Consider the following 25612-nt stretch of genomic DNA (forward strand, 5'->3'; position numbering starts at 1 on the left):
TGCTAAACACAGTAAATGTACAGGAATCTTGTCTTGGTGGCATCGATGCAGACATATTGTCACCTAACAAAGTAAAATAAGAGGTCATACTAATCACCCAAAAGTACCCAAACAACCCAAACCATGCCAGTATGGATACACAAAATAGCCCAAAACTTGCTAGTGCAGATACCCAAAACATGCCATGATGGATACCCAAAACAACCCAAAAATATGCCTGTACAGATACCTAAAACAACCCACTGGGTACTTTTGGGTTGTTTTGGGTATCAGTACTGGCATGTTTTGGGTACTTTTGGATTGTTTTAAGTATCTGTACTATGTTTTGGGTACTTTTTAGTTGTTTGGGGTAGTTTTGAGTTATTTGGGTTATCTGTACTAGCATGTTTTGGTTAGTTTTGGGTATCTCTACTGGCATGTTTTGTGTATCAGTACTTGCTTGTTTTGGGTACTTTTGGGGTTATTTTGGGTAGTTTTGTGTAGCTCTGGGTTGTTTGAGTATCTGTACTGGCATGTTTTGGGTAGCTTTGGGTTGTTTTGGGTATCTGTACTGGCATGTTTTGGGTATCCGTACTGCCTTGTTTTGAGTACTTTGAGGTAGTTTTGTGTTGATTTGGGTATCCACTGTGATGAATTGAGTACTTGGGTTATTTTGGGTAGTTTTGTGTAGTTTGGAGTTATGGAAAGTGAGAGGATGCCTGAGGAGTGGAGAAGTGTGCTGGTACTGATTTTCAAGAATAAGGATGATGTGCAGAGCTGTAGTAACTACAGAGGTATAAAGTTGATCAGCCAGAGCATGAAGATATGGGAAAGAGTAATAGAAGCTAGGTTAAGAGGAGAGGTGATGATCAGTGAGCAGCAGTATGGTTTCATGCCATGAAAGAGCACCACAGATGTGACGTTTGCTTTGAGAATGTTGGTTGAGAAGTATAGAGAAGGTCAGAAGGAGTTACGTTGTGTCTTTGTGGATTTAGAGAAAGCATTTGACAGGGTGCCGAGAGAGGAGGTGTGGTATTGTATGAGGAAGTCGGGAGTGGCAGAGAAGCATGTAGGAGTGGTGCAGGATATGTATGAGGGCAGTGTGACAGTGGTGAGGTGTGTGGTTGGAATGACAGATGGGGTGCAGGATATGTATGTAGGAATGAAAGCCACTCTATTCAACATTGTATTTTTACAACGAATTGTATTCTTACAATGAATTTGTTCTCTGTATTTAACACATCTTATTTTATAGGAGCAGTGGGCAGCTGCAGCACCTGGGGACCAACTCCAGGTCTTCTTTCCAGTGCCTTGGTCAGGGGCACAGGCAGGAGTATTAACCCTAACATGCATGTCTTTTTGATGGTGGGGGGGAAACCAGAGCACCCGGAGGAAACCAACGCAGACACAGGGAGAACATGCAAACTGCACACAGGAAGGACCTGGGAAGGCCTGGGGTTCGAACCCAGTACCTTCTTGCTGTGAGGCAACAGTGCTAACCACTGGGCCACCATGCTGCCAAGGCCGTATGAGGGCAGTGTGACAGTGGTGAGGTGTGCAGTAGAAATGACAGATGGGTTCAAGGTGGAGGTGGGATTACATCAAGGATCGGCTCTGAGCCCTCTCTTGTTTGCAATGGTGATAGACAGTTTGACGGACCAGATCAGGGGGGAGTCTCCATGGACTATGATGATCGCAGATGACATTGTGATCTGTAGTGAGAGTAAGGAGCAGGTTGAGGAGAGCCTGGAGAGGTGGAGGTATGCACTGGAGAAAAGGAATGAAAGTCGGTAGGAGCAAGACAAATTACATATGCGTGAACGAGAGGGAGGACAGTGGAATGGTGAGGATGCAACTGGGAATGCAGAAGAGAGGTGAAGAAGATATTGCCGGCAGGGTGGAGTGGGTGGAGAAGAGTGTCAGGAGTGATTTGCGACAGAAGGGTACCAGCAAGAGTTAAAGGAAAGGTTTACAAGATGGTATTGAGACCAGCTATGTTCTATGGTTTGGAGACAGTGGCACTAATGAAAAGACAGGAGGTGGAGCTGCAGGTGGCAGAGTTGGAGATGCTAAGATTTTTTTGGGAATGACAAAAAAGAAAAGGATTAGGAATGAGTATATTAGAGGGACTGCTCAGTTTGGACAGTTTGGAGACCAAGTAAGGGAGGCAAGATTGAAATGGTTTGGACGTGTGGAGGAGAGATGCTGGGTATATTGGGAGAAGGATGCCGAAGATGGAGCTGCCTGGGAAGAGGAACAGAAGAAGGCCAAAGAGGAGGTTTATGGATGTGTTGAGGGAGGACATGCAGGTGGCTGGCATGACAGGAAGACGCAGAGGACAGGAAGAGATGGAAATGGATGATCTGCTGTGGCGACCTTTAATGGGAGCGGCTAAAAGTAGTAGTAGTAGTAGTAGTAGAAGTGTGTAGTTTTGGGTATCTGTACTGTGTTGTTTTGAGTACTTTTTGGTGGCACGGTGGCCCATTGGTTTTCACCGGTGTCTCACAGCAAGAATGTCCTGGGTTAGAATTCCAGGCCATCCCAGGTCCTTTCTGTGTGGAGTTTGCATGTTCTCCCTGTGTCTGCAAGGGTTTTCTCTGGGTGCGCCGGTTTCCTCCCACCATCAAAAAGACATGCATGTTAGGGTTAATACTCATGCCTGTGCCCCTGAGCAAGGCAATGGAAAGAAGAACTGTTTGTCCCCAGGTGCTGCAGCTGCCCACTGCTTCCATACAATAGGATGGCTTAAGTGCAGAGAACAAATTTGGTTTTGCCTGTACAATGACAAAAATAAAGTAGCTTTCTTGTTTTTGTGGAGGGTGGGGTACTTTTGGTTTGTTTTTTGTACTTTTGGGTTGTTTTGGGTGTCAGTACTGACAGCTTTTGGGTACTTTTGGGTCGTTTTGGGTAGTTTCGTGTAATTTTCGGTATCTACTAGCATGTTTTATGTAGTTGTTTTGGGTTGTTTTGGGTACTTTTGGTTTGATTGGGGTAGTTTGTGTAGTTTCGGTTTAGTTTAGGCGTCAGTACTGGCATGTTTTCGGTACTTTTGGGTTGTTTGGTGGTGATTAGTGTGACCCAAAACGCGTACATACTGGCATGAGAGGTACAGGGACAAAAGGAACTTGCATACAGTACAGTGACACTGCAAACATACAAAGGTCTATAGGCTGTTTATTTCATCTTAAGTAGAAATGTACATGAAGCATTCAGTCATGATTGCTCCTTCTGGTAGTGTTTTGACAACATATGTTGTGTTGCTGGTCATATGTTGTGTTGCTCAACATATGTTGTGTTGCTCACCATATGTTGCAGCTGCAGAGGACTTGTTGTCCAGCATCATTTCAAACCAGTGTACCTAGATAGCTGAATCCTGTTTAATGAGATCAGCTGTGGAGCAGTGTGATGCTAATTCCAAAGACTTAAATGCTTATAATCAAGAAAATCAATTTCTCTTTATTGGCATTGTCTGTAAATCTCTCCTGACTATAGGGTGAATTGGTAAAAGTGAAGTGCCGTAAAGTGTTTGTAGATGATTGATTTATCGATGATTAACTCATGTTGTCTGCTTCCTTTAATCCCTTAGCCTTCAGACGAAGAAAATATAGATGGGATGAGAGTAGCAAACAAGTCTCAGGATGACAAGTTGGTGAAGATTGAGTCCGAGGACGAGGAGGGCCAGGACACCTCAGACCAAAGTACATCTGAATCCATCTCTCAGGTTTGTACCAAATACAGTTTGCATGTTTTGTTTGCTCATTTATTGTTTTAAGTGCATGGGGATGTTGTCCTTTGTGCAAAGTATACTAACGATAGGAGCTGATTCAAGTTTTCGCGGGTTAATACGTGCAGTTGTTTGAATTTGCTGTAGTATGAGAGAACATTTTGGGAAATTTGAAAAGAAAAAATTAGGTTTTTTTTTTTTTAAAACCTTACCCATAACTTTTTGCATACTGGCAGCCTGAACGTTATTGTCACAGGGTGTCTGCGTGCCCTTAGATGACCTTAAAATATTCAAAATTTTACAAATCTTAGGGGGCATCCGGGTAGCGTTGCGGTCTATTCCGCTGCCTACCAACACAGGGATTGCCGGTTCGAATCCCCGTGTTACCTCCGGCTTGGTTGAGCGTCCCTACAGACACAACTGACCGTGTCTTTGAGTGGGAAGGCGGATGTGGGTATGTGTCCTGGCCACTGCATTAGCGCCTCCTCTCGTCAGTCGGGGCGCCTGTTCGTGGGGGAGGGGGAACTGGGGGGAATAGCGTGATCCTCCCACGCGCTACGTCCCCCTGGCGAAACTCCTCCCTGTCAGGTACATTTAGCTGAGTAGACAAGCTTCTTACTTCGGTTAGGTTTGTTTTTCTAGCTTGTGCAAAACAAATTGATCTTGATGATAAAAGTAACGGGAACGGAATTATAAAGTGATGGTTTGTAGCTTTTCTGTTGTAACTACACTTTCATTCATTTTAACATATAGGATAAGCCGATGGGCTTATTTAATGTTTACAATGTTTCTGATGTGTGTTGTGTTTGAAGATGGGAGATGAGCAAGACTCACATGATTCACGTGAAGAGGTTGAAGAGGAAGGAACTGACTCAGACTCGGTGAGATCAACTAATTTATCAACTGAAGATGAGAATTTCAAATGTTAATTTCTATTGAAATCCACCAATTCATACAATGATTCATGCTATAAAATTACTTCACCTATCGTCTTTTTAAAAGTTCTTGGTTTACACAATATCAGCCCTTCTAAGATTCTACTATTGGTGTTTTATTTCTATTATAAGGTTGAACTACATACTTTTAATGGTAATAAAAAAAAAATCATTTATATTCATGGATCATCGACCAAACTGTCACCCTTTCATTCACTATTCTTGGCAGTGACTGAATTAAGAGAGCTGGTGTGAATACTGAATGCATGCTCTCATTTAAAAGAGATATCTTTCCAGTATTCCTGTTTATTTCTAAAATTCAATTTCTCCTCTCTTTTATCAGAGCTCGGTATCCATTTCAATAAGGAGAGTAAAAAAGAAATCAAGGAAAGACATGGGCTGGTTCATTCCATCCAGGAAAATTAAAAGCAAGACAGATGTCACAGGTAATCGATACACACCCTGCTCCAACACCCTGCAAAACTGCCTAAGGCCTAGATCCCTGAACCCCAATAAGCGGCCCACGGGCCAGGTACAGCCCACAAGTGCCAAATGTCTGGCCTACGCCAATCCATTGGCACTAATGCACCTGTCATAACATGTGAAATAAAGTGTGCAACGTGAAATAAAGTGACTTTTTTACTGACTTTAACTGAGCATTTTAACAAAAGTCTTGCCAAGCTTTTGGCTCTGCGAGCACCGATGAAGACACCAATGGGGTAAACGAGCCAGAGCGCCCGTTAAACTGTGACGGGGGGATTTAGAACCATACTACTGTCAATTCCCCTGGTGAATGTCTGCTCTCAGGCCAACAAGATGGACAAACTCCTATTTATAAACGGAAAAAACTCAGACTTTTCCAGATCTGCCACCCTGCGCCTCACTGCAACCTGGCTTAGTGGGCATATACCAGACAGTACACTTCATCTGCTGCCGTTCCAACTCCTCCAGGTGGACTGCGAAATGGAGCTATCGGGGGGGGGGGGGGGTGGCGGCATATACTTCTACATAACTGAAGGTTGGTGTCAGTGTTGAAGAAATCATGCAGCCGTCACTTAGACCCTTTTCATTAACTGTAAACCATTTCATTCACCACGGGAATTTTCATCATTTATTCTGGTCGGTGTCTACATCCCACCCCAGGCCTGTGTTAAAGAGGCGTTAAAACACCTGGCTGATCAAATTTACAAACATGGAGCACAAATATCCAGACTCCCTTCTCATTATCCCTGGGGATTTTAACAGAGCAAACCTCAGCCACAAACTGCCAAAATACAGACAGCATGTTAAATGTCCCACCAAGGACAAAAACACTGGATCATTGCCACGCAATATTAAAGGATGCCTATTGCTCTGTTCCCCATGCAGCCCTGGGACTCTCTGATCACGGTCTGATTAATCTTGTCCCAACCTACAGGCAGAAACTAAAATCCTTAAAGCCGGTGGTTAAAATTCTTGAGTAAATGGACCAATAAGTCAAAACTGGAGCTCCAGACCTGCCTCCGCTTCACTGACTGGAGTGTTTTTGAGGCTGCATCTACGGACCCGGATGAACTTACTGATACTGTGACATCTTACATCAGCTTTTGTGAGGATGTGTGTATGTCCGTCAAAACGTTCTGTACCTTCAACAACAGTAAGCCCTGGTTCACAGCATAACTCAGGCAGCTTCATCAGGCCAAAGAGGAAGCCTACAGGAGTGGAGATACCGGTTGCAAGCTACTAATAAAAAAGTAAAATTTACTTAAAGCTACTACTAGAACTACTTTCAGCTGCTCCCGTTAGGGATTGCCAAGGAGGATTATCCGTTTCCATCACTTCCTGTCCTCTGCATCTTCCCCTGTCATGCCAGCCACTTACATGTCCTCTCTCACCACATCCATAAACAACCTCTTTGGTCTTCCTCTTTTCGTCTTCCCTGGCAGCTCCATATTCAGCATCCTTGTCCCAATATACTCAGCATCTCTCCTCCACACATGTCCAAACCATGTCAATCTTGTCTCTCTTGCTTTGTCTCCAAACCGTCCAACCTGAGCCGTCCCTCTAATATACTCATTCAACATAAATATTCTGTCAAATAAATAAACAAGCACGAAACCATCCAGACCCACAGTGCACCTGATGCAACTTGCAAGTGCATCCTACTAAACGTCCCTACTAAGCGTTCCTCTCAGGTCGTCCATGAGTGAGGGAGTGATCACTATTTGCATCAGTGGATGAGTGACCACAATTTGCAATGCATAGCATGCAGCAGTTGCACAGCACCGTGGGAAAATATAATGAAATAAACATCCATTAAGGTGCAGCTTTTAGAAAATAAACTGTACTTGAACCTTACTGGATCTTCAAGCTCTGGTTTGTCTGCGTCCACCATAATAACAAGGCTGCACTGTGCTAAGTTACCGGCATGCTCGGTGGCTAAACATACAAAATCCGGCCCATTGCGAAGTTGCCAGGGGCGAACTCCATCCATCCATCCATTATGCAAACCGCTTATCCTGCTCTCAGGGTCGTGGGGATGCTGGAGCCTATCCCAGCAGTCATTGGGTGGCAGGTGGGGAGACACCCTGGACAGGCTGCCAGGCCGTCAGGGCCGACACACACATACACACACACACACATTCACACCTAGGGACAATTTAGTACAGCCGATTCACCTGACCTACATGTCTTTGGACTGTGGGAGGAACCCGTAGCCCCCGGATGAAACCCACACAGACACGGGGAGAACATGCAAACTCCACACAGAGGATGACCCGGGACGACCCCCAAGGTTGGACTACCCCGGGGCTCGAACCCAGGACCTTCTTGCTGTAAGGTGACCATGCTAACCACTGCGCCACCATGCCGCCCTGAAGTACTTTATCGATCTCCAAAAAGAAAATCAGAGTTAAGGGTATGCTAGCAGAACCAGACCCCGGAGTTGGTAGGGGTTACATGTCTTGTTCGAGGATTCCTCAGCAGGGTGGATGTTTGCTGATGCTCGGGCTCGGACTCGATGCTCTACGTAGGTAGAAAGACGTTGTCCCTCAGAACGAACTCAGAGGTTTAAATAAAATTCCACACACCCAAAGCTTCCACACATGCAGGGGTTAAAACAATGATGCATTTGTTTGGTACACATGCATGCCAAACTGAAAGACCCATACCGAAAATGTTTGGTACAAATGCATGTACCGTTGCACCCCTAACGTGGTCTGACATGCTGCCATCATGGTAGATTGACTTACTCACATCTAAAAAGTCTTTAGGCTTATGTGGGCTATAGGGCTGGGTGATAACACTGTATTATTGTTTATCGTCTTTCAACTCCTTGTGGGGATGGCCCCAGGTCACCACAACCTGTGAATTTGCGGATTGAGTCTATACATGGTCATTAATTCAAATAGTTGTTGCAGGAAAATGAGTTGTGTCCCGAGACATTAACCTACTTTGTAACTTATCACCTATGCAGACATGTCTAGGCCAGCAGTAGAGGCGGATCCTGTGCAAGAGCTCCCACTCTGCAGCTGCCGAATGGAGACCCCAAAGAGTCGAGAGATTTTTGTCCTGGCAGATGGGAAGTGTATGGCCCTGGAGAGTGCTGACGGACAACTGACCCGATGCCATGGTGCCGTCGTAAAACACGAGATGATGCGTCCGTCCAACTCCGTTCAGCTGTTGGTCCTGTGTGAGGACCATTGGAACGGCATGGTTAAGCACCAATGCTGCCCTGGCTGTGGCTTATTCTGCAGAGCTGTAAGTGTACATTTTTATTGCACGTTGCTTTAAAGGTACTTGGCAAACTTGCCCATCCTTGGATTCATGCTTTTGTAAAACAGTGGGAAAACAGTATTTTCACGAATAATACAAATGTTCAGTAACTAAACTATTTTTGTAATTGGGAGTGCAAGCAGAAATCTTTTTCTCTCAGATTATATTGTTGTCTCCAACTCAACTCAGAATGTGACTGGTTTTTGAAGTGTTATATGAAGTAGAATTTACTACCACCTGTGGGCACATACTCTGACTAGTGCAGTAGTGTGCAGAAAACACCTAATCACTATGGGACACAAAGGAAATTGGTCCAGTGCATAACCATAGCAGGTTTTGCTGAATCAAATTTGAAATATACTACAAAATCGGGCACTGCTGGTTTGCCAAGTAGAAAGAACGTATTTTTGAATCAGAGGTTCCTGGTTTTAGATGTCAGCTAGCATCTGTTCTGCTCAAGTTTTCTTAAACATCTGCCAGCTCCAGGAGAGCTACTATAAAGCTAATCCTCCATCCCCTCTGAGGGCGGAAGCAAGCAATCACATTTCCCCCATAGGAATTATAGCCATCACATCCATTCAATTATGTGTCGTAGGAGCTGGCTTCAATTAATCATCTGATCTCTATTAAAAGACTGAGAGGAACTGTTCTTCTCTAAAGCTTTTCCTCAGATATTTTACTGCCAGTTTTTTTTTTTTTTTTAATCTTGTAGGGGACTTTCATGGAATGCCAGCCAGACATCGGTATTTCTCACCGCTTCCATCGTGCTTGTGCCTCGGTGCTGAAAGGCCAGAGCTTCTGTCCCCACTGCGGAGAAGAGGTCAGCAAGGCCAAGGAAGTCACCATCGCCAAGACCACACTCGAGTCCTCTGAGGGCAGGGTAGATACCACTACTGACAGGTGGGTTTGCAAGAGTGTTTTCTTTGTTGCTAAACTATGTAAAAAAATTTCCCCCATAAGTGAAGTATTATTTATTTATTTATTTACTTATTTTTAACTTTCCAGCTCATCTTGTATACCTGTAGCTGCTGAATTCAGTGGTAAGGCAGATAGTTCATTGCCTGTTCGTTCTGGACACGGGATCGACGACTCTGCCATTCCTGGGGGGTCCAGATCAGAAGTACCACCACTGGCTGGGACAGGGGTTGCATTGCCATCTATAGCCCCTACAGGACTACCTAAAGAAACGCTGAACAGCATTCTTGTAGCCCTTGATACAGAGAAGTAAAGCCCATCAATGGAGAGTGGTATTTGATTTACTTGAAATAATCATTGAGACACACTAAGAATTTTTTTTTTCTATTTTATCATGACTTTTTTTAAACCAGGCCCAAGAAACTACGTTTCCACCCAAGGCAGCTTTATATTTCAGCGAAACAGGGAGAACTCAAGAAGGTCATAATGATGCTGAGTGCGTTTATTTCATAAAATATCTTTATTAACATTTGCTTTCTTAAAAAAATGCCTGTATTTGTGTTTTGCATTTGTATTTTAAACATATTTTAAACATATTTTTTCTGATCCTGAATAAAGCCGCTCTCTTTCCATTGTCTTTCAGTCGATGGCATAGACCCGAACTTCAAAATGGAAACCCATGATAAACGCAGTCCCCTACATGCTGCTGCTGAGGCAGGCCACCTTGAGATCTGCCACGTCCTTCTACAAGTGAGCCTCGTTTACTGACGTTTTCCAGTCCTTCTGTCTATGTAGCTGTAGTGTTTAGTTTGTTAAAAAGAAAGTCTTGAAATGTTTAAAATGCTTCAGAAGTAATGCTGTATGAAATTGAAAATAGCCTTTAAAGTCGTAGTCACATGAAAAAGTAAGTACACCCCATGAAAAAATTTTTTTTTAACATATGTGGACATATTAGTATTTTTCTAGGGGGCGTCCGGATAGCGTAGCAGTCTGTTCTGTTGCCTACCAACACGGGAATCGCTGGTTCGAATCTCCCCTCCGGCTTGGTTGGGCATCCCTACAGACACAATTGGCCGTGTCTGCAGATGGGAAGCAGGATGTGGGTATGTGTCCTGGTCGCTGCACTAGCGCCTCCTCTGGTCGGTCGGGGCGCCTGTTCGGTGGGGAGGGGGAACTGGAGGGAATAGTGGGATCCTCCCACACGCTACGTCCCCCTGGCGAAACTTCTCACTGTCAGGTGAAAAGAAGCAGCGGCGACTCCACATGTATCGGAAGAAGCATGTGGTAGTCTGCAGCCCTCCCCGGATTGGCAGAGGGGATAGAGCAGAGACCGGGACGGCTTGGAAAAATAGGGTAATTGACCAAATACAATTGGGGAGAAAAAGGGGGGGGGGTTTTACTTTGAGGTGCCCCTAAACTAATAAAGGCTTTTTAACTACATCCTTGACACAGTGTGAGTGTGCCTGTCTGAAAAACTTGATCTGAGCTCTACCTACACCTTGCAGTCCTCTATAGAATCCAAAATCAAAAGTGGTGATGTCAAGTCAATTTTCAATTTTTACAGCCCAATATCACAAATTACAAATTTGCCTCAAGGGGCTTTACAGCACCACAACATCCTGTCCTTAGACCCTCGCGTTGGATAAGGAACAACTCCCTAAAAAAAAACCCCAAAAAACATTTAACAGGGAGAACAAATAGGAAGAAAGCTCGGGTAGAGCAACAGAGGAGGGATGTCTTGTTGGTCTGTTGATGATATCTATGCTCTGGCTTCTTCAGGCTGGTGCAAACTTGAACATGTGTGATTCTGATGAGCACACACCACTTATGGATGCCTGTGAGAACAACCACCCCGAGGTGGTCGTCTACCTACTGAGAGCAGGAGCCAGTGTCACACATAAGGTCAGGATTACTGATGTTCTCCTTTTCATTAAGCTTTGCATCAGCCGGTTACGAGGACGAGGTGATTCAGGATTTTTCCTCAGTTCGTCATATGGGTTGACTGATGGCTTAACCAATGTCGTCACTTAATTTTTTTAAGGTTCATTTTTAGAGACTTTTGGTGCAGTCCTGCTCTTGATAATTTTGTACTTTTAATGTGTTGTTGAGTGAAATGGTTTTGTTTTTCTCTCAGGATATTGAAGGGTTTACATGTCTCCACCTAGCGGCAAAGTGTGGGCACTACACGATCGTTGAGACGCTTCTCTCAAGTGGACTCGTCGACATCAATTGCCAGGTTGGGGGCCTTTCCTTTCAAGCCTGTCAGTAAAACTTGATTTTTTTTGCAGGTTTTTAGAGTCATATTTTTGGGTTTTGAGGATTTCAATCATAACAGGATTAAAAGCCTTCTTTTTATGAAGTGTTAATTAAAATGTTTTATGATGGTGTAATATATCCGTTAAAGGTTTTAATGGATTTCCTCATCATAATTTCCTTTTTTACATTGTTTGTATTGTGATTTCAATACCGCTCTCCCTATTGGAGATTCAAAGCTTCTCACCAAATGAGAACTTCCTCCTCCACAGAGAATTAAATGGTTTTCTGCCATTTCTGTTTTGATATTCAGTACCTTTTACGAGAGGGACACGGGCTATTGGATTGACTTGAGTATTTTCGTGGTCCAGCTTTTTGTCAGTGGTACCAGTTTGTCCTATACGTGAGTCATCAGTGGTTATACATTCACAGTCTTTTCACAGTAGACTACTGAATATAGTACAGGGATGGGCAACGTGAACCAGAAAGGGCCGGTGTGGGTGCAGGTCTTTGTTCCAACCAAGCAGTTACACACCTGAGGTGGCGAGTATTGGACCAGATGTCCTACTTGCCAAAACGAACACAAAGCGGTGCAGTGGCCTCTCACTTCCTGGTGTAGTGATCGCCGTGGGTCCATCAGGACCTTAGCATGTGGCCACTCCTACGCAAATGTGTCTGCAGCTGCACCTTCTCATGGTACCTCCTTTTTTTTTTTTTTTTAAGTCTGCTGCGGGGGCGACCGGATTCCCGGCGGTATGACCGGGTGGGTCGATTGGATTCGTTAGCCTTGGTTGGCAGCCAATCTAGGGGAAGGACAGCTCTGATTTGAAACCTTCCACTGCCAGTCGTCTCGCTTTAGTCTTGCCACTGGTAGTAGGTGGTCTCGGACGAGAGAGTGGGGTTGATGATGCGCAACTCTTCCTCACTTTAATCATCGCGCAGATCATCAGTCCACAGGATGACCAGATGGTCCTCGTCACTGTGATGGACGAATAACAGCACACACCTGAGTCTGTTAGTCAACCAATATTCTTGTCCCAACCAAGCACTTACACACCTGATCTAAAATAATCATAAATAAATAAATGATCCATGTTAAGTGGAATTTAGTAAAATTGCTCATTCAAAATGGAATATTATTCTTTGGTTGTTGGTATGACAAGGGATCACACTTTATTTTGAGGTGTGTTGAAATCTTTTTTACTCTATTAAAACTTAAATTGAGCTGATCTACAGATTGTTAACCTTTTTATATGAATTACCATTTAGGATGACGGTGGTTGGACAGCCATGATCTGGGCTACAGAGTACAAGCACATAGACCAGGTTAAGCTGCTTCTCTTTAAAGGGGCGGACGCTGACATCAGGGACAAGGTTGGTATTACTGGGCCCAAGCATGGGTTTCATGTGTGGATTTTGGTTATGTTAACATATTCTTTGTTTTTCACTTCATTTACTTTATTCATTCAAGATCAACGTCTATCTGGTGGTACTTATTTGATACAAAATTCTACTTGCATCTTCCTCTGTGAATCTTTTTGTATCTATCTGGCCTCTTGAAGTAACAAAAGATTAGAAGGTGTTAAAGCTTCAAAATTATAGATTTGTAGGCATCCAGGTGGCATTGCCTACCAACACGGGGATCGCCGGATCGAATCCCTATGTTACCTCTGGCTTGGTTGGGCATCCCTTCAGACACAAATGGCTGTGTCTATGGGTGGGAAGCCGGATGTGGGTATGTGTCCTGGTCGCTGCACTACCGCCTCCTCTGGTCGGTCAGAGCGCCTGTTCAGAGTGGAGGGGGAACTGGGGGGAATAGCGTGATCTTCCTATACGCTACGTCCCCCTGGCGAAACTCCTCACTGTCAGGTAAAAAGAAGCGGCTGGCGACTCCACATGTATCGGAGGAGACGTGGTCGTCTGCAGCCCTCCCGGATCGGCAGAGGGGGTGGAGCAGCAACCAGGATGGGTCAGATGAGCGGGGTAATTGGAAAGGGGGGGGTTTTAAATTATAGATTTGTGGGGTGTCTATTTTCAAGTATGTCCGAAAAGGAAAAGATGTCTTCACACTGCTTTAAAGCTCCCGGGTTTAATTATTGCAACATTTGGACGGTCGCTGGTCTTCATCAAGTAAAAGCAAAGCAGAATATGTAACATAATTTGGGATGTAGTTGTTGATGCTTTATAGAAATAAACTTTTTCAGCTGTTTCCATTTTTTATATACTGCACTCAATTAATTTTTATTGTGTTGAACAAGCCAAACTTGGATTTGGTGTACTGAAAGCTACACTGGTTACTAGAACAAATTGAGGGATTTGCTTTTCAGCTGTCAGCAAGTCAGTTTAATTCTTAGGAAGGGTATGCCGATTTTGTGATTTGTCATTAACAAGCAAAAAAAAAAAAAGCAAAAATCTCACAGTATTGCTTGACTCACAGTGTGATGCTCTCACTACAATTCTCACTGCTGGCAGTGTCTTAACAACTGTTGTGGTTGGATACAACTCTGAACATGTATTTAATCTCAGTGAACATAATTGGATAACAAATCCACAGAAAAAAATGTTTTTCATTTAATTTTCTTCTGAAGGTTTGAAGTTGTTGTTTTTTTGTTTAAAGAAAGCCTATCTCGACGGTTAAGTATGACCGTGGACAATATTTTTTTTATGGTCCATCTCTTTCTAGGAGGAAAACACATGCCTTCACTGGGCAACCTTCTCTGGCTGTGTGGAGATTGCCGAGTTGCTCATAGACGCTCACTGCGATCTGCAAGCTGTCAACATCCATGGAGACTCCCCTTTACACGTTGCTGCACGGGAAAACCATCTGGATTGTGTCAAGTGAGTTTAAAATAGATGTAATAGACACGTGATGGTCAGCCAAGACATCAGGACTGCCTTAAGAGACGGACTCTGAAACACGCTGATGGTTGATAGAAATGTCTTCCCTTCAGGATCCTGCTGTCTCGAGGGGCGGACCTCTTCATCAAGAACCGTGACGGAGACTGTCCTTCAGACATCTGCAACTTCAGCTCTCGGGTCTGGCGAGTCATGAACGCCACTATGAGGGAACGGGATGCGAAAAATCTCAAACCCACGAAGAAGCAAGAAAAGCTCCTACACCGGTAGATTTTCAAGTTTTACATTGTTGTTCCCTTAACTCCTAATAGTTGGGATGGGTTAAATGCAAAGGAATAAAAGACTAGGTATAGCACTCCGATTTAACTTTTTAATATTGCCACACAACACAGGCATCGTGCCCGAAACGTCCATGTGGCAATATTGAAAATTGGAGGGCTGATTTAGTTTTCAGTGCCTTGCCGTTACTCCATCCTGGCTTAGGGAAGAGGACAAGCCACTGAGGATGGAAGATTTCCTCTATGCTGAGCTTGGTAGATTGTCAGTAATAGTGATATGGGGGGTGTCCGGGTAGCATAGCAGTCTAGTCCGTTGCCTACCAACATGGGGGTCGCCAGTTCGAATCCCTATGTTACCTCAAGCTTGGTCGGGTGTCCTTACAGACACAATTGGCCGTGTCTGCGGGTGGGAAGCCGGATGTGGGTATGTGTCCTGGTCATTGCACTAGCGCCTCCTCTGGTCGGTCGGGGTGCCTGTTCAGGGGGGAGGGGGAACTTGGGGGAATAGCGTGATCCTCCCACGCACTACGTCCCCCTGGCAAAACTCCTCAATGTCGGGTGAAAAGAAGCGGCCGGTGACTCCACACGTATCGGAGGAGGCATGTGGTAGTCTGCAGTCCTGCCCAGATCGGCAGAGGGGGTGGAGCAGAAACCAGTACGGCTCGGCGTAGAGGGGTAATTGGCCGGATACAATTGGAATAGAAAAGGGGGGGGGGTGACATATATAGTGATATGGCTGCTAACCAGTTCATTTCTCTTGACAGCGACATAAGTAGCGGGCATGAGAGGGTCCCAATTCCCTGTGTGAACTCTGTGGACAGTGAACCTTATCCAAAGAACTACAAATACATCCCCGAGTGCTGTGTCACCTCCCCTATGAACATTGACAGGAACATCACACACTTACAGGTGAGTAAAACATGCAAACCGTGACATCTGAAGCACAGGAATTACCAAGTCGCATGGACAGGAGTCAACTGTTTTTCATTTTGCTGAGACGGTGTATGAACAGCTTGTGTCTAATGAAAAGTTCCAGTCTTGCTTACTTTGTCGCTTTCTTCCTTCCTTCCTTCCTTTCTTTCTTTAATACTTTTTTCGTTTTTTGAAATATGAGTGAATACAAGTTTATCGGTCCAGTGTATCATAAGGAGTTCATACGAGATGAAATAATGTGTGTATGTGGTGAAAAGTGAAGGTTAGGTGCATGGTACCATGATGTGACCTTTGTTAAGCTCTCTGTATCTGTGTCTGTGACCCACAGTACTGCGTGTGCGAGGATAAATGTTTGGCAAGTATCTGCATGTGTGGACAACTCAGCCTGCGCTGTTGGTATGACAAGGTAAGGTCCTGGACTGTTGGCGTGCACAAGTTGCTCATATCTGAATATATAAGTAATACGTGTTCACTGGTAACGGACAGAGTTCAAGTTAAATTAGCCAGTTATACCCGCAAATAAAAAGGATTCAGTAATAGGTGGTATATCTTATACATCTATCCATCCATTGGGCGGCACGGTGGCCCAGTGGTTAGTGCTGTCGCCTCACAGCAAGAAGGTCCTGGGTTCAAACCCCTGGGGTTCTCCAACCTCGGGGGGGGGTGTCATCCCAGGTCGTCCTCTGTGTGGAGTTCGCATGTTCTCCCCGTGTCTGCGGTGGGTTTTCTCCGGGTGAAGTCTGGCCCGCGGCAACCCATTGGCAGTAACGCACCTGTCATAACATGTGAATTAAAGTGTGCAACATTTGAAATTAAGTACATGCTGCTCTACTTAATTTTGACCTCACCCTACACCGTACACTTGACCTATGCCATAGAGCAATGTTTCCCAACCCAGTCCTCAAGGACCCCCTATCCTGCAGATTTTCATCGTAACCCTGCATAGATAGCCCTGCTTGTACTTACTCAACCAATCATCTCATAGCACTTAATTATGCAAGGTGTGCAACATCTGACATCATTCATTGCTGATTGGTTGAATAACTACAAACAGGTACCTATTCAGGGTCGCAAAAAAAATGTGCAGGATAGGGGTTCCTTGAGAACTGGGTTGGGGAACACTGCCATACAGTACACGTAAAAGTAAGACATACTGCGCGGTCCTCGACTAGACAGCACCTCTCACCAGCTGAGCCAGCTGTCATCCTACGCAAATTATTCCCAGTCAGTCACAGATGATCAATAACTGTCCTAAACTAAGAACGACATGGCCTGTGCGAAAAAGCGCAAAGTCGACCAGGAAAACCGTCAGTTCAAGTCTTAACTGGACTGATCAGGTTTGTATTATTTTACCAGATCACACTGATGCTGAACTGACATGCATGCAGACCGTAGTCGTTTGCAATGCAGATCATCTAAAGCGGCGCCTCAACACTATGCATGTTGGCAGTTTTAATGCCAACTACGCTACAAAATCAGATCACCACAAACAAAAAATAACATTATGACAACATCATGCAAGCACTCCGTTTCTACTATTTGAAAATAATAATTTGCATAATAGTAATAATAATTGTAATAGCAGCAACAACACCACTTGCACATGAGACAACTTTTACTGGCGCAATGGGGGGAAAAAACAGGATATTTTGGCCCTTGGCTTGGCATGCTGGGAAATTAATTGGGGGAACCTTTAATGGTCTTACCAAAAAATATACGTTGATTTATTGCACAGACAGTTTTGTGTTTGAGGTTTGAAACTTTTTGGTCAATGTTTTTTTTTTTTTTTAATTGATAACATGTTGATAACATTGTTTTGTTTAAGAAAGAGGTGACACGGTGTAATCTTGAGTATCTTTTTCCTCTTTTTCCCTGTAGAAGGGTTGTCTGTTACCTGAATACTACAGACAGGATTCTCCCTATTTATTTGAGTGTAACCACGCTTGTTCCTGTTGGAAGACGTGCAAGAACCGTGTTGTACAGAACGGACTGAGGTATTTAAGTTGCACTTGAACTGCGTAGAAACACAGTAACCTCAAACTCTCGTAGTCCATGTCGCTCCTCTTTTCCAATGCACTGATTTTTTTTCCCTCCTTCCGGTTTATTCTCACTCAGAATCTATGGGGAAAATTGTTTTCTGTTGTGTTGTAAAGAAAAATAAGTGCAGTGAAACTTACGATAGTGTGCATCTTTCCAGGATTAGGCTCCAGCTCTTCAGGACCAGCAAGAAAGGTTGGGGTGTCCGGACGCTGCAAGACATCCCCATGGGGGCGTTTATATGCGAGTATGTCTGACAGTAGCACACATCCATGAAAGCTTTCCCAGTCCCTTCTACTTGAACTGCTCCCAGTTAATGCACTGTTATTGCTAAACGAGAAGTCAAGTCAATTTTATGTGTGTAGCCCAATATCATATTTGCCTCAAGGGGCTTTACAGCAGCACAACATCCTGTCCATAGACCCTCATGTCGGATAAGGAACAACTCCCTAAAAAAATCATTTAAAATAGAAATAAAAAACATCATTAAAAAACTCCAACAAAAAAAAGTAATTGGTGTTTAAAAAAATAAACCTGTTTATTACAAGCATTTTAACCACAGTATGAATTTTAAGCCATCATGACCCATTGAATATTTTCCGAAAGCCCCAATATCAGGAATCAGGAACACTTTATTCCTGATTTTGAAGCTTTTTTTTTTCTCAAGTTGAGCTTGATACCATGATTTTATTGTGCAAATATACTTTTAGTCTTATGTTTGATTGTTTATTTTTTATATTTTTTATTGTTTTCTTTACATATATTTTTATATTCATATGTGTCACTTATTTTATATTGTATTTTAAGCTTGTGCAGCACTTTGTGTTTGTTTTAAATGTGCTATATAAATAAACTTGACTTGACTTTTGGATAAATATTCCATTGTGCCTAGGGTACCGAGGCACGATGCACATCATCAGCTGTATGGTCAAAAATTACAGTACAAAAATTAGTTTTATATATAGAACTATTAAATGGAATTATTTGCTCAATTTACTGAACAAAAAATTTACTATTGAGTAGTTTCAGACCAGTATCACTTTAGAGTTTTTAAGAACATATTGTCTCTGTAAACTTTCCAGTAATGTGTATCCCCGTTAACAAGTTGCTCCACTTTGCGTAGGTATGTGGGCGAGATCATCCCAGAGCAGGAAATGAGAATGAGGCAAAATGACAACTACCTCTTTGGCCTGAGCAATAAGGTAGTAGAACACGTAAGAAAATCCTTTATTTATGTAGCACCCGTCACAGACAATCACACATTGCTTCTCAATGAAAGATAAATACAGATTTAAAAGATAAACAGAGTACATAAGCCAAAACAACAACAACACTCTCTATCCCTGCCACTCCCTAACTCTGACACACACAAACACAAACATACACATGACGATCACATGAACACCCTTAAAAAAAAGACCCCATAATTACAGTACCTTACAAAAGTATTCAATCCCCTTGATAGTCATCACTAATTTCTGGATTATAAAAGAGACTCACACATCTGTTCCTGAACAGTGTTGTTTTTGTGAACCCATAAGCTCTAACAGCATGTTCCGTTCCCAAAGCCAAAATAAATTATGCTTCGCTGACTTTTTATAAATAAATGTATAAAAAACTAAACTATCGCGCTCGCATAAGTATTCAACCCCCACATATCAGTTCTTTGTAGAGTACTCGTTTGCTGCAATAACAGCCACGGTTCTCTTGGGGTAAGTATGTAGAAGCTTTGCACATTCTTCTGGAGTAATTTTTGCCCATTCTTCTTGGCAGAATTTGTACAGGTCTTGCAGGTTGGTGGGTTGGCGCCTCTGGACTACAGTTTTAAGTCTGCCACAGATTTTCAGTAGGGTTGAGGTCCAGACTTTGACTTGGCCACTCCAAAACTTTCCCCTTTTTGTTGCTGAGCCATGCCAATGTTGCTTTAGCCTTGTGCTTCGGATCATTGTCCTGCTGGAAGGTGAACCTTCTCCCAAGCTTCAGTTTTATGGCAGACTGCAACAGGTGTTCTTCCAATAGTCCCCTGTATTTAGCTCCATCCATTCTTCACTCAATTTGAACAAGGTTCCCAGTGCCTGCAGATGAAAAGCAATCCCATAGCATTATGCTGCCACCACCATGCTTCACTGTAGGGAGGATGATTTTTAGGGAATGAGCAGTGTTGGGTTTGTGCCACACATAATGCTTTGAGTTTTGGCCAAAAAGCTCAACTTTCGTCTCATCTGACCACAAAACCTATACCCACATCCTAACTGGGTCTCTCTCATGCTTGGTAGCAAACTCCAAGCGTGCTTTTATATGATTAGTTTTGAGCAACGGCTTCTTTCTTGCCGCCCTGCCATACAGGCCAGATTCATGGGGAGCCCGTGATATGGTTTGACTCATGCACATTTACTCCAGTTTCAGCCACTGACCTCTGGAGCTCCTTCAAAGTGATTGCAGGATCACCTGTGGCTTTCCTCACCAGCCCACGTCTTGCTCTGACACTTAGCTTTGAGGGACGGCCCGTCCTACAAAACGTCTGGGTGGTGTGATGCAGCGTCCACGTTCTGACAATGGATCCAACAGTGTTCTGTGGGACATCCAAACACTTGGATATGGTTTCGTATCCCTTTCCCACCTTCTGGATTTTACTTTGTCTCTTACTTCAGTATTATGCTCCTTTGTCTTAATTTTCTGATGGAGTTCATGCCCGGCTAATGAACTTTACACAAGAGTGCTTTTTATACCCATAAACGAGACCATTAAGCACTATATTTTAGTTTTTAATTTATTAATAAAAACTTAGCAAAACATAACCTATTTTGGCTTTGGGAACGTGCTGTTAGAGCTTATGGGTTCACAAAAATAATATTGTTCAGCAACAGATGTGTGAGTGTCTTTTATAATCCAGAAATTAGTGATGGCTGTCAAAGGGGTTGAATACTTTTGCAAGGCACTGTATATACAGTGGATCTCATTTTTGGTTCTGAGCCCCCCTATTATTTTCCCTTTCAACAGAAAGATGAGTACTTCATTGATGCCTGTTTCTATGGAAACATCAGCCGGTTCATCAACCACAGTTGCGAGCCCAACATATTTACCTGTCGAGTCTTCACAACACACCAAGACATTCGTTTCCCACACATCGCCTTCTTCTCTTACCGTAAAATCAAGGCTGGAGAGGAGCTGGGGTAAGTTTTGAATTTATTTTTTTTGGAAAGCGCACCGATATGAAGGTATTTTTTTTGTCTTTTAATGCAATAAAAAAAAACAGTTTTGAGAGCATATTTCTCTCACTTCAATCAAAAATCAAATTTGAAAGTAAAAACGTGTGAACTGACAATAAAAGTATCTGTATTGCAAACAAATTATCCATCACAGTTTTGTTGGTTCTGGTCAGACTTGAGAATTTTGCTTTTGAAACAGAATTTTGCTTTTGAGACAGTCCTCTTTGGTTGCGAGTCAAACGGTTTGCTTGCAAGTTGGACTGGACGTAATGGGTGGGATCTACGCTGATTTTGAAACAAGTCCTCTTGGGATCAAAGAAGGTTTAATCAGTTCATCTGGATACGTTTATTAACGGATACATTTCATCACTTATCTGAGTGACATCATAAACTGACTGCAGGTATCCCCACCCCTTATAAACAATATAGTGGCATAATGACTGATCGGTTTCACATGCAAATTGCCGTGGGCATTAACTAGAGTTACAATGGCCATGTGTACGAGTCACAGAGTATTGGGGAATGGTCGCAATCACAGCATTGTAAGATGGCGACAGATGTACTCCTTGCGCGTGACCGCTTCAGACTGAAGAGGTCACATAGTTGAGTCCAGATGAACTGATTCAACCTTCTTTGATTTTCTTACCTGGATTATTGAGCATGAATCAAGATGTCCATCCATCCATTATCCAAGCTGTTTATCTGAATTCAAGTCGCAGGACGGTGGAGCTTATCCCAGCAGTCATTGGGCGGCAGGCAGGGAGACACCTGCCCCCCAATGACTGCTGGGATAGGCAGTAAGGATAATTTGGATCCTGCAATATGTACCAGTGATACTTCAACTATGTGCCATGCAGGGCCACGTGTATGAAGATTTTCAATCCAACCCAACAGTTCTCTAATTCACTGATTATTCATCACCTGTTTGGTTGAAGGTGTGTTAATCAGTAAAATCAGCTGTTTAAGTGTTGGGCTGAAAGAAAATCTGCATATACAAGACCTTCCATGGCGTATGATTGAGTAGCACTGATTTATAGGATGCGTTATTCTTCTTAAGGTCACTTGAACAAATTCCCACTCTTATCGATTGATAACATCATCCTTTTTTTTTCATCCAAACCCAGCAATAAAGCAAATGCAAGAGAATTACTTTACCTTTACCTTTCCTTTGTCAGATTTAACTACGGTGAAGAGTTCTGGAATATCAAAGGGAAGACGATCTCCTGTGAATGCGGCTCCAAAAATTGCCTGTATTCATCATCAGCCATGACTATGCTCCAAGCTGACAGCACACCCGAGGACCAGCAGCAGCCCAGCGCATTGCCTGAACCTGACCCTGAACCTTCAAGTCCTTTCTAATTTCTGCACCAGCTAACCTCCACACCACTCCTCGCCGCCAAATCCCACCCCTCAAAAATGAAACAACTTCTGGGCCTGCTGAGGACCATCTCCATTCTCTTTGAACTCTACAGCCTTTACCAATGGCTCTGTTTCTTCTGTTTCGAGTGAAACTGTAGTTAATGGCCACGCCCGTATTTGCATATGCAACTGGTCGTTGGTTTCGGTCATTATGCCACTGTATTGTTTTTAGGGTGGGGATAGCTGCAGTCAGTTTAGGTCAAAGAGGTCACTTTTGCCCCTTTTCCACTACATGGTACCGGCTCAACTCGACTTGACTTTTTCATTTTCCATTACTGGAAAGTACCGGCATTTTGGTAACCGTTACCACTTTTCTGGCACCACCTTTGTCAGAGTTCCAAAAAAACTGGAGCAGGTACCAAAATCAATGCAGACCAGCTACACTGAGGGGGTACTGTTACGGTAATGGAAAACGACACTCTGCGAGTTGAGTCGAGCCGGTACCAATTCAACCTTTTTTGATTTTCTCACCTGGATTATTGAGCATGCATCAAGACAATCCAGCAAAATGAGCTGAATTCATTTTATTGATTTGGCTGACCCTTGGTTAAAGGCATGTTTAGGGTAGTACTCACGTCATAACTCAGCTGTGGCGGAATTGATTGAAGCCTAATTAAGTTGGGTGGGGGACAAGCAAATGGTGCTGACAAAAGGACACTTTTTTTCATTTTGCATTACTCGAGTGGATAGGATGTAAAGTAAGAGTTTTGAGTTTTTACGTTGTTGTTTTTTTTTTTCCTCCAGTTAACTGTTGGCCTTTTCAATATTGTTCAGGATTTAATTTTGACATGAGCCAACCTATAATTTCTTTTTTAAATGTTAGTAAAACATTTACTCTTGTGCAAATTCTTAATATTCTTGAGTTGGGGGGAAAAAAAGTTACAAAGAAATGCACTTCCTTTAATTTGTTACATATTTCTGGACCGTGAAGCATCCGTCTACTTGGTTGTATCTTTTTCAATAAATTTAATACTAATGCGTTAATTTTGTTGTGGATTATTCTGATGTATATTTGAAGAGGCACCAGCTTCTTCAAATGTTAACGTTGAATGCAGTGTCTGAATGTGGATGGGAATGATAGTCTGTCTTATTTGTCAGTGACACCATCCCATAAGTAGACAGCTGAAACTTGATTCCACAGCATAGAAACCTGTGCTACCTCCACCTAATGGAGAAACTGTGTTGCCTTCCAATATCAATTCAGAAAGGTCTTGGGGGGGGGGGGTATATTCAAAATGTGTTGAAGGAGACATTCCTTTCTGTCTGCTATATTATTTACAATCATTTCCCCTCAGTTGTACCCGTCCAATAGGGCTTCGCGGTAGCTAGGTCACGACATTTTCGCGCAATGCAGTTTGGGATTGAAAAGCGGACAGACGAGCCAAACAGCCACGCGCAACGCGCCTTGCTTTCATGCGTTTCAACAGAAGAATTGAGCGAACTAGATTTTGCATTTGTTTTGGCTCCAAGAGTTTACTGGATGGTCTGTGTAGACTTATCCTGAAGGGGACGGCAGGCATCGTCCCTCAACATCGTCAGCCCCGACTAACACGCGATTATATTCTTCAATTTGCAACCCTTCTGCTGAAACACGGCCAGTAGTAATCACTTCAGGCTCCAGTCGTTCCTGTTGTGACTTCAGAAGGAAGGGCCCACGATGCCGCTCTGACGGCCGAGCGGAATAAACCGCCATTCTTGCAACCCGCTCGTCATGTGGATTTGGAGGTTCGTGTCCCAGACTCGCCGTAACCGGTCACGGCCAGAGCGTCCACGGTGTAAGGTCTTCATTAGGCCACCCTTACCCGTGGGTGCGGAGAGTGTAGAGTTCGGGGACGCGTCGTTCTCCAGCGACCCCTCTGGCCCACCCGGGCGCCTGCAGCCAAGCAACGGAAAGCATTCTCCCTACGCCTCCTTCGCGGCTTGAAGGTAATGTCTGTGAATGTTCCCATTCATCCAGGTCATAGTTATCCAAAGCAATTGAATCGATTCAACCAATTGAATCAATTCCTTTGGGTAACTTGAAGGTGATGCAATCCATGCGAGGCTTCAGCGTGTAAACTAGCGAGAGCAGCCGACACGAGTTTGAAGGAAGCTGGTGTTACGACTGTAAACTACTAATAAGACCCGTTAGCCCCTAGCTAGCGGGTCTGACCCTTTAGCCGAGCGGTTAGCGATGTCGCCTTGTGGTGCAGTACACCCCGTATCGAATCCCGCACCGGGCAAGAAAATAACCGGTTACATTGGTGGCAGCGGTGGAATCCGGAAGTGTGCAGATCCTCAGAAGTCTCTTCGGAGCGCGGGAAGAACAAAGCGCGAGGGCGCGCTTCCGGGGAGGGTGACGACTGTAAACTACTAATAAGACACGTCAGCCCCTAGCTAGCGGGTCTGACCCTTTAGCCGAGCGGTTAGTGATGTCGCCTTGTGGTGCAGTACATCCGTATCGAATCCCGCACTGGGCAAGAAAATAACCGGTTACACGACTATCTCCTTCCGGTGGAAACGTGAGTCAGGGGAGTTATTCGACAAGAGTTCCGGCCATATGCCATTGGGTAATCGGGTGGGATAAGGGGGAAAACTAGAAATACATTTAAAAAAAGAAAAAGAGAAGGGCCCACAGTACGGCTTTCTCGGGCTTGCTTCGTTCCTAGTCGTCTTGTTGCACGAAGAGCACGGCCCTCCATCTCTTTCTCGGTAAGAGTGGCAAGAATAGTGTCAGGGTGGTCCTCCGTAGGACCCTTCCCGCCGAAGAAATGTAAACTGCATATGTAGGTGTCCTTCTTAATGTCCGAAAGACGACAGAGGTCTTTCCTTCCACATGCATGAAGCCACCTCTTTGCTTTTTCTGTCCTCCCCTGTTCGCGTTTCGTTCCCCACCGTTAGGCAGCCTTTCTCCACATCGGGAATCCGCTCGACAAGTCGCCCTGCAGCAATGCTTTGTGGCACCTTTTCTAGGTTGTTCGGCTCCCTCTATGACAAGGTTACCACCAGCCATCGCAAACACAAATCTTCCGCAAGACCACATTCGCGCACTACGAAACGGAAGTGCAGTTTGTCCGCAAATCAATCCCATGATTCAATACACGCTCAAGCCTGTTCTATACTTTTAGAAGCGCGGTGGAGCCCTATTACCCCCCACCCTTCCGAGATGCTCCACCCACCCCCTCTGCCAACCGGGGAGGGCTGCAGACTACCACTTGACCCCTCCGATACATGTGGAGTCGCCAGCCGCTTCTTTTCACCTGACAGTGAGGAGTTTCGCCAGGGGGGAGGTAGCGCGTGGGAGGATCACGCTATGCCCCCCCCCCCGAAAAGGAGCCCGGA

General features: G+C 44.1%; 1 protein-coding gene across 4 annotated transcripts in view; it reads left to right on the forward strand.

The window, feature by feature from the left end:
* The window catches only part of ehmt1b (euchromatic histone-lysine N-methyltransferase 1b), a 45315-nt gene extending 22048 nt beyond the window's left edge, over nt 1-23267 (forward strand). For 3 of the 4 annotated variants that reach the window (XM_056290275.1, XM_056290277.1, XM_056290278.1), the window contains 20 exons: nt 3566-3700; nt 4516-4584; nt 4982-5084; nt 8093-8376; nt 9104-9291; nt 9397-9615; nt 9720-9802; nt 9950-10056; nt 11086-11208; nt 11441-11542; nt 12829-12933; nt 14243-14397; nt 14511-14681; nt 15458-15602; nt 15955-16032; nt 17505-17620; nt 17824-17910; nt 18787-18877; nt 20664-20836; nt 22048-23267. In XM_056290275.1, coding sequence (XP_056146250.1) covers nt 3566-3700; nt 4516-4584; nt 4982-5084; nt 8093-8376; nt 9104-9291; nt 9397-9615; nt 9720-9802; nt 9950-10056; nt 11086-11208; nt 11441-11542; nt 12829-12933; nt 14243-14397; nt 14511-14681; nt 15458-15602; nt 15955-16032; nt 17505-17620; nt 17824-17910; nt 18787-18877; nt 20664-20836; nt 22048-22231 — 2718 coding nt within the window. In that variant the 3' untranslated portion in view covers nt 22232-23267. The remainder of the gene's footprint in view (nt 1-3565; nt 3701-4515; nt 4585-4981; nt 5085-8092; nt 8377-9103; nt 9292-9396; nt 9616-9719; nt 9803-9949; nt 10057-11085; nt 11209-11440; nt 11543-12828; nt 12934-14242; nt 14398-14510; nt 14682-15457; nt 15603-15954; nt 16033-17504; nt 17621-17823; nt 17911-18786; nt 18878-20663; nt 20837-22047) is intronic. The other variant, XM_056290276.1, reaches the window with a different exon arrangement.
* Nucleotides 23268-25612: the final 2345 nt, after the last annotated feature.

Source organism: Lampris incognitus, chromosome 12 (assembly GCF_029633865.1).
Source record: "Lampris incognitus isolate fLamInc1 chromosome 12, fLamInc1.hap2, whole genome shotgun sequence".
Classification (NCBI taxonomy): Eukaryota; Metazoa; Chordata; class Actinopteri; order Lampriformes; family Lampridae; genus Lampris; species Lampris incognitus.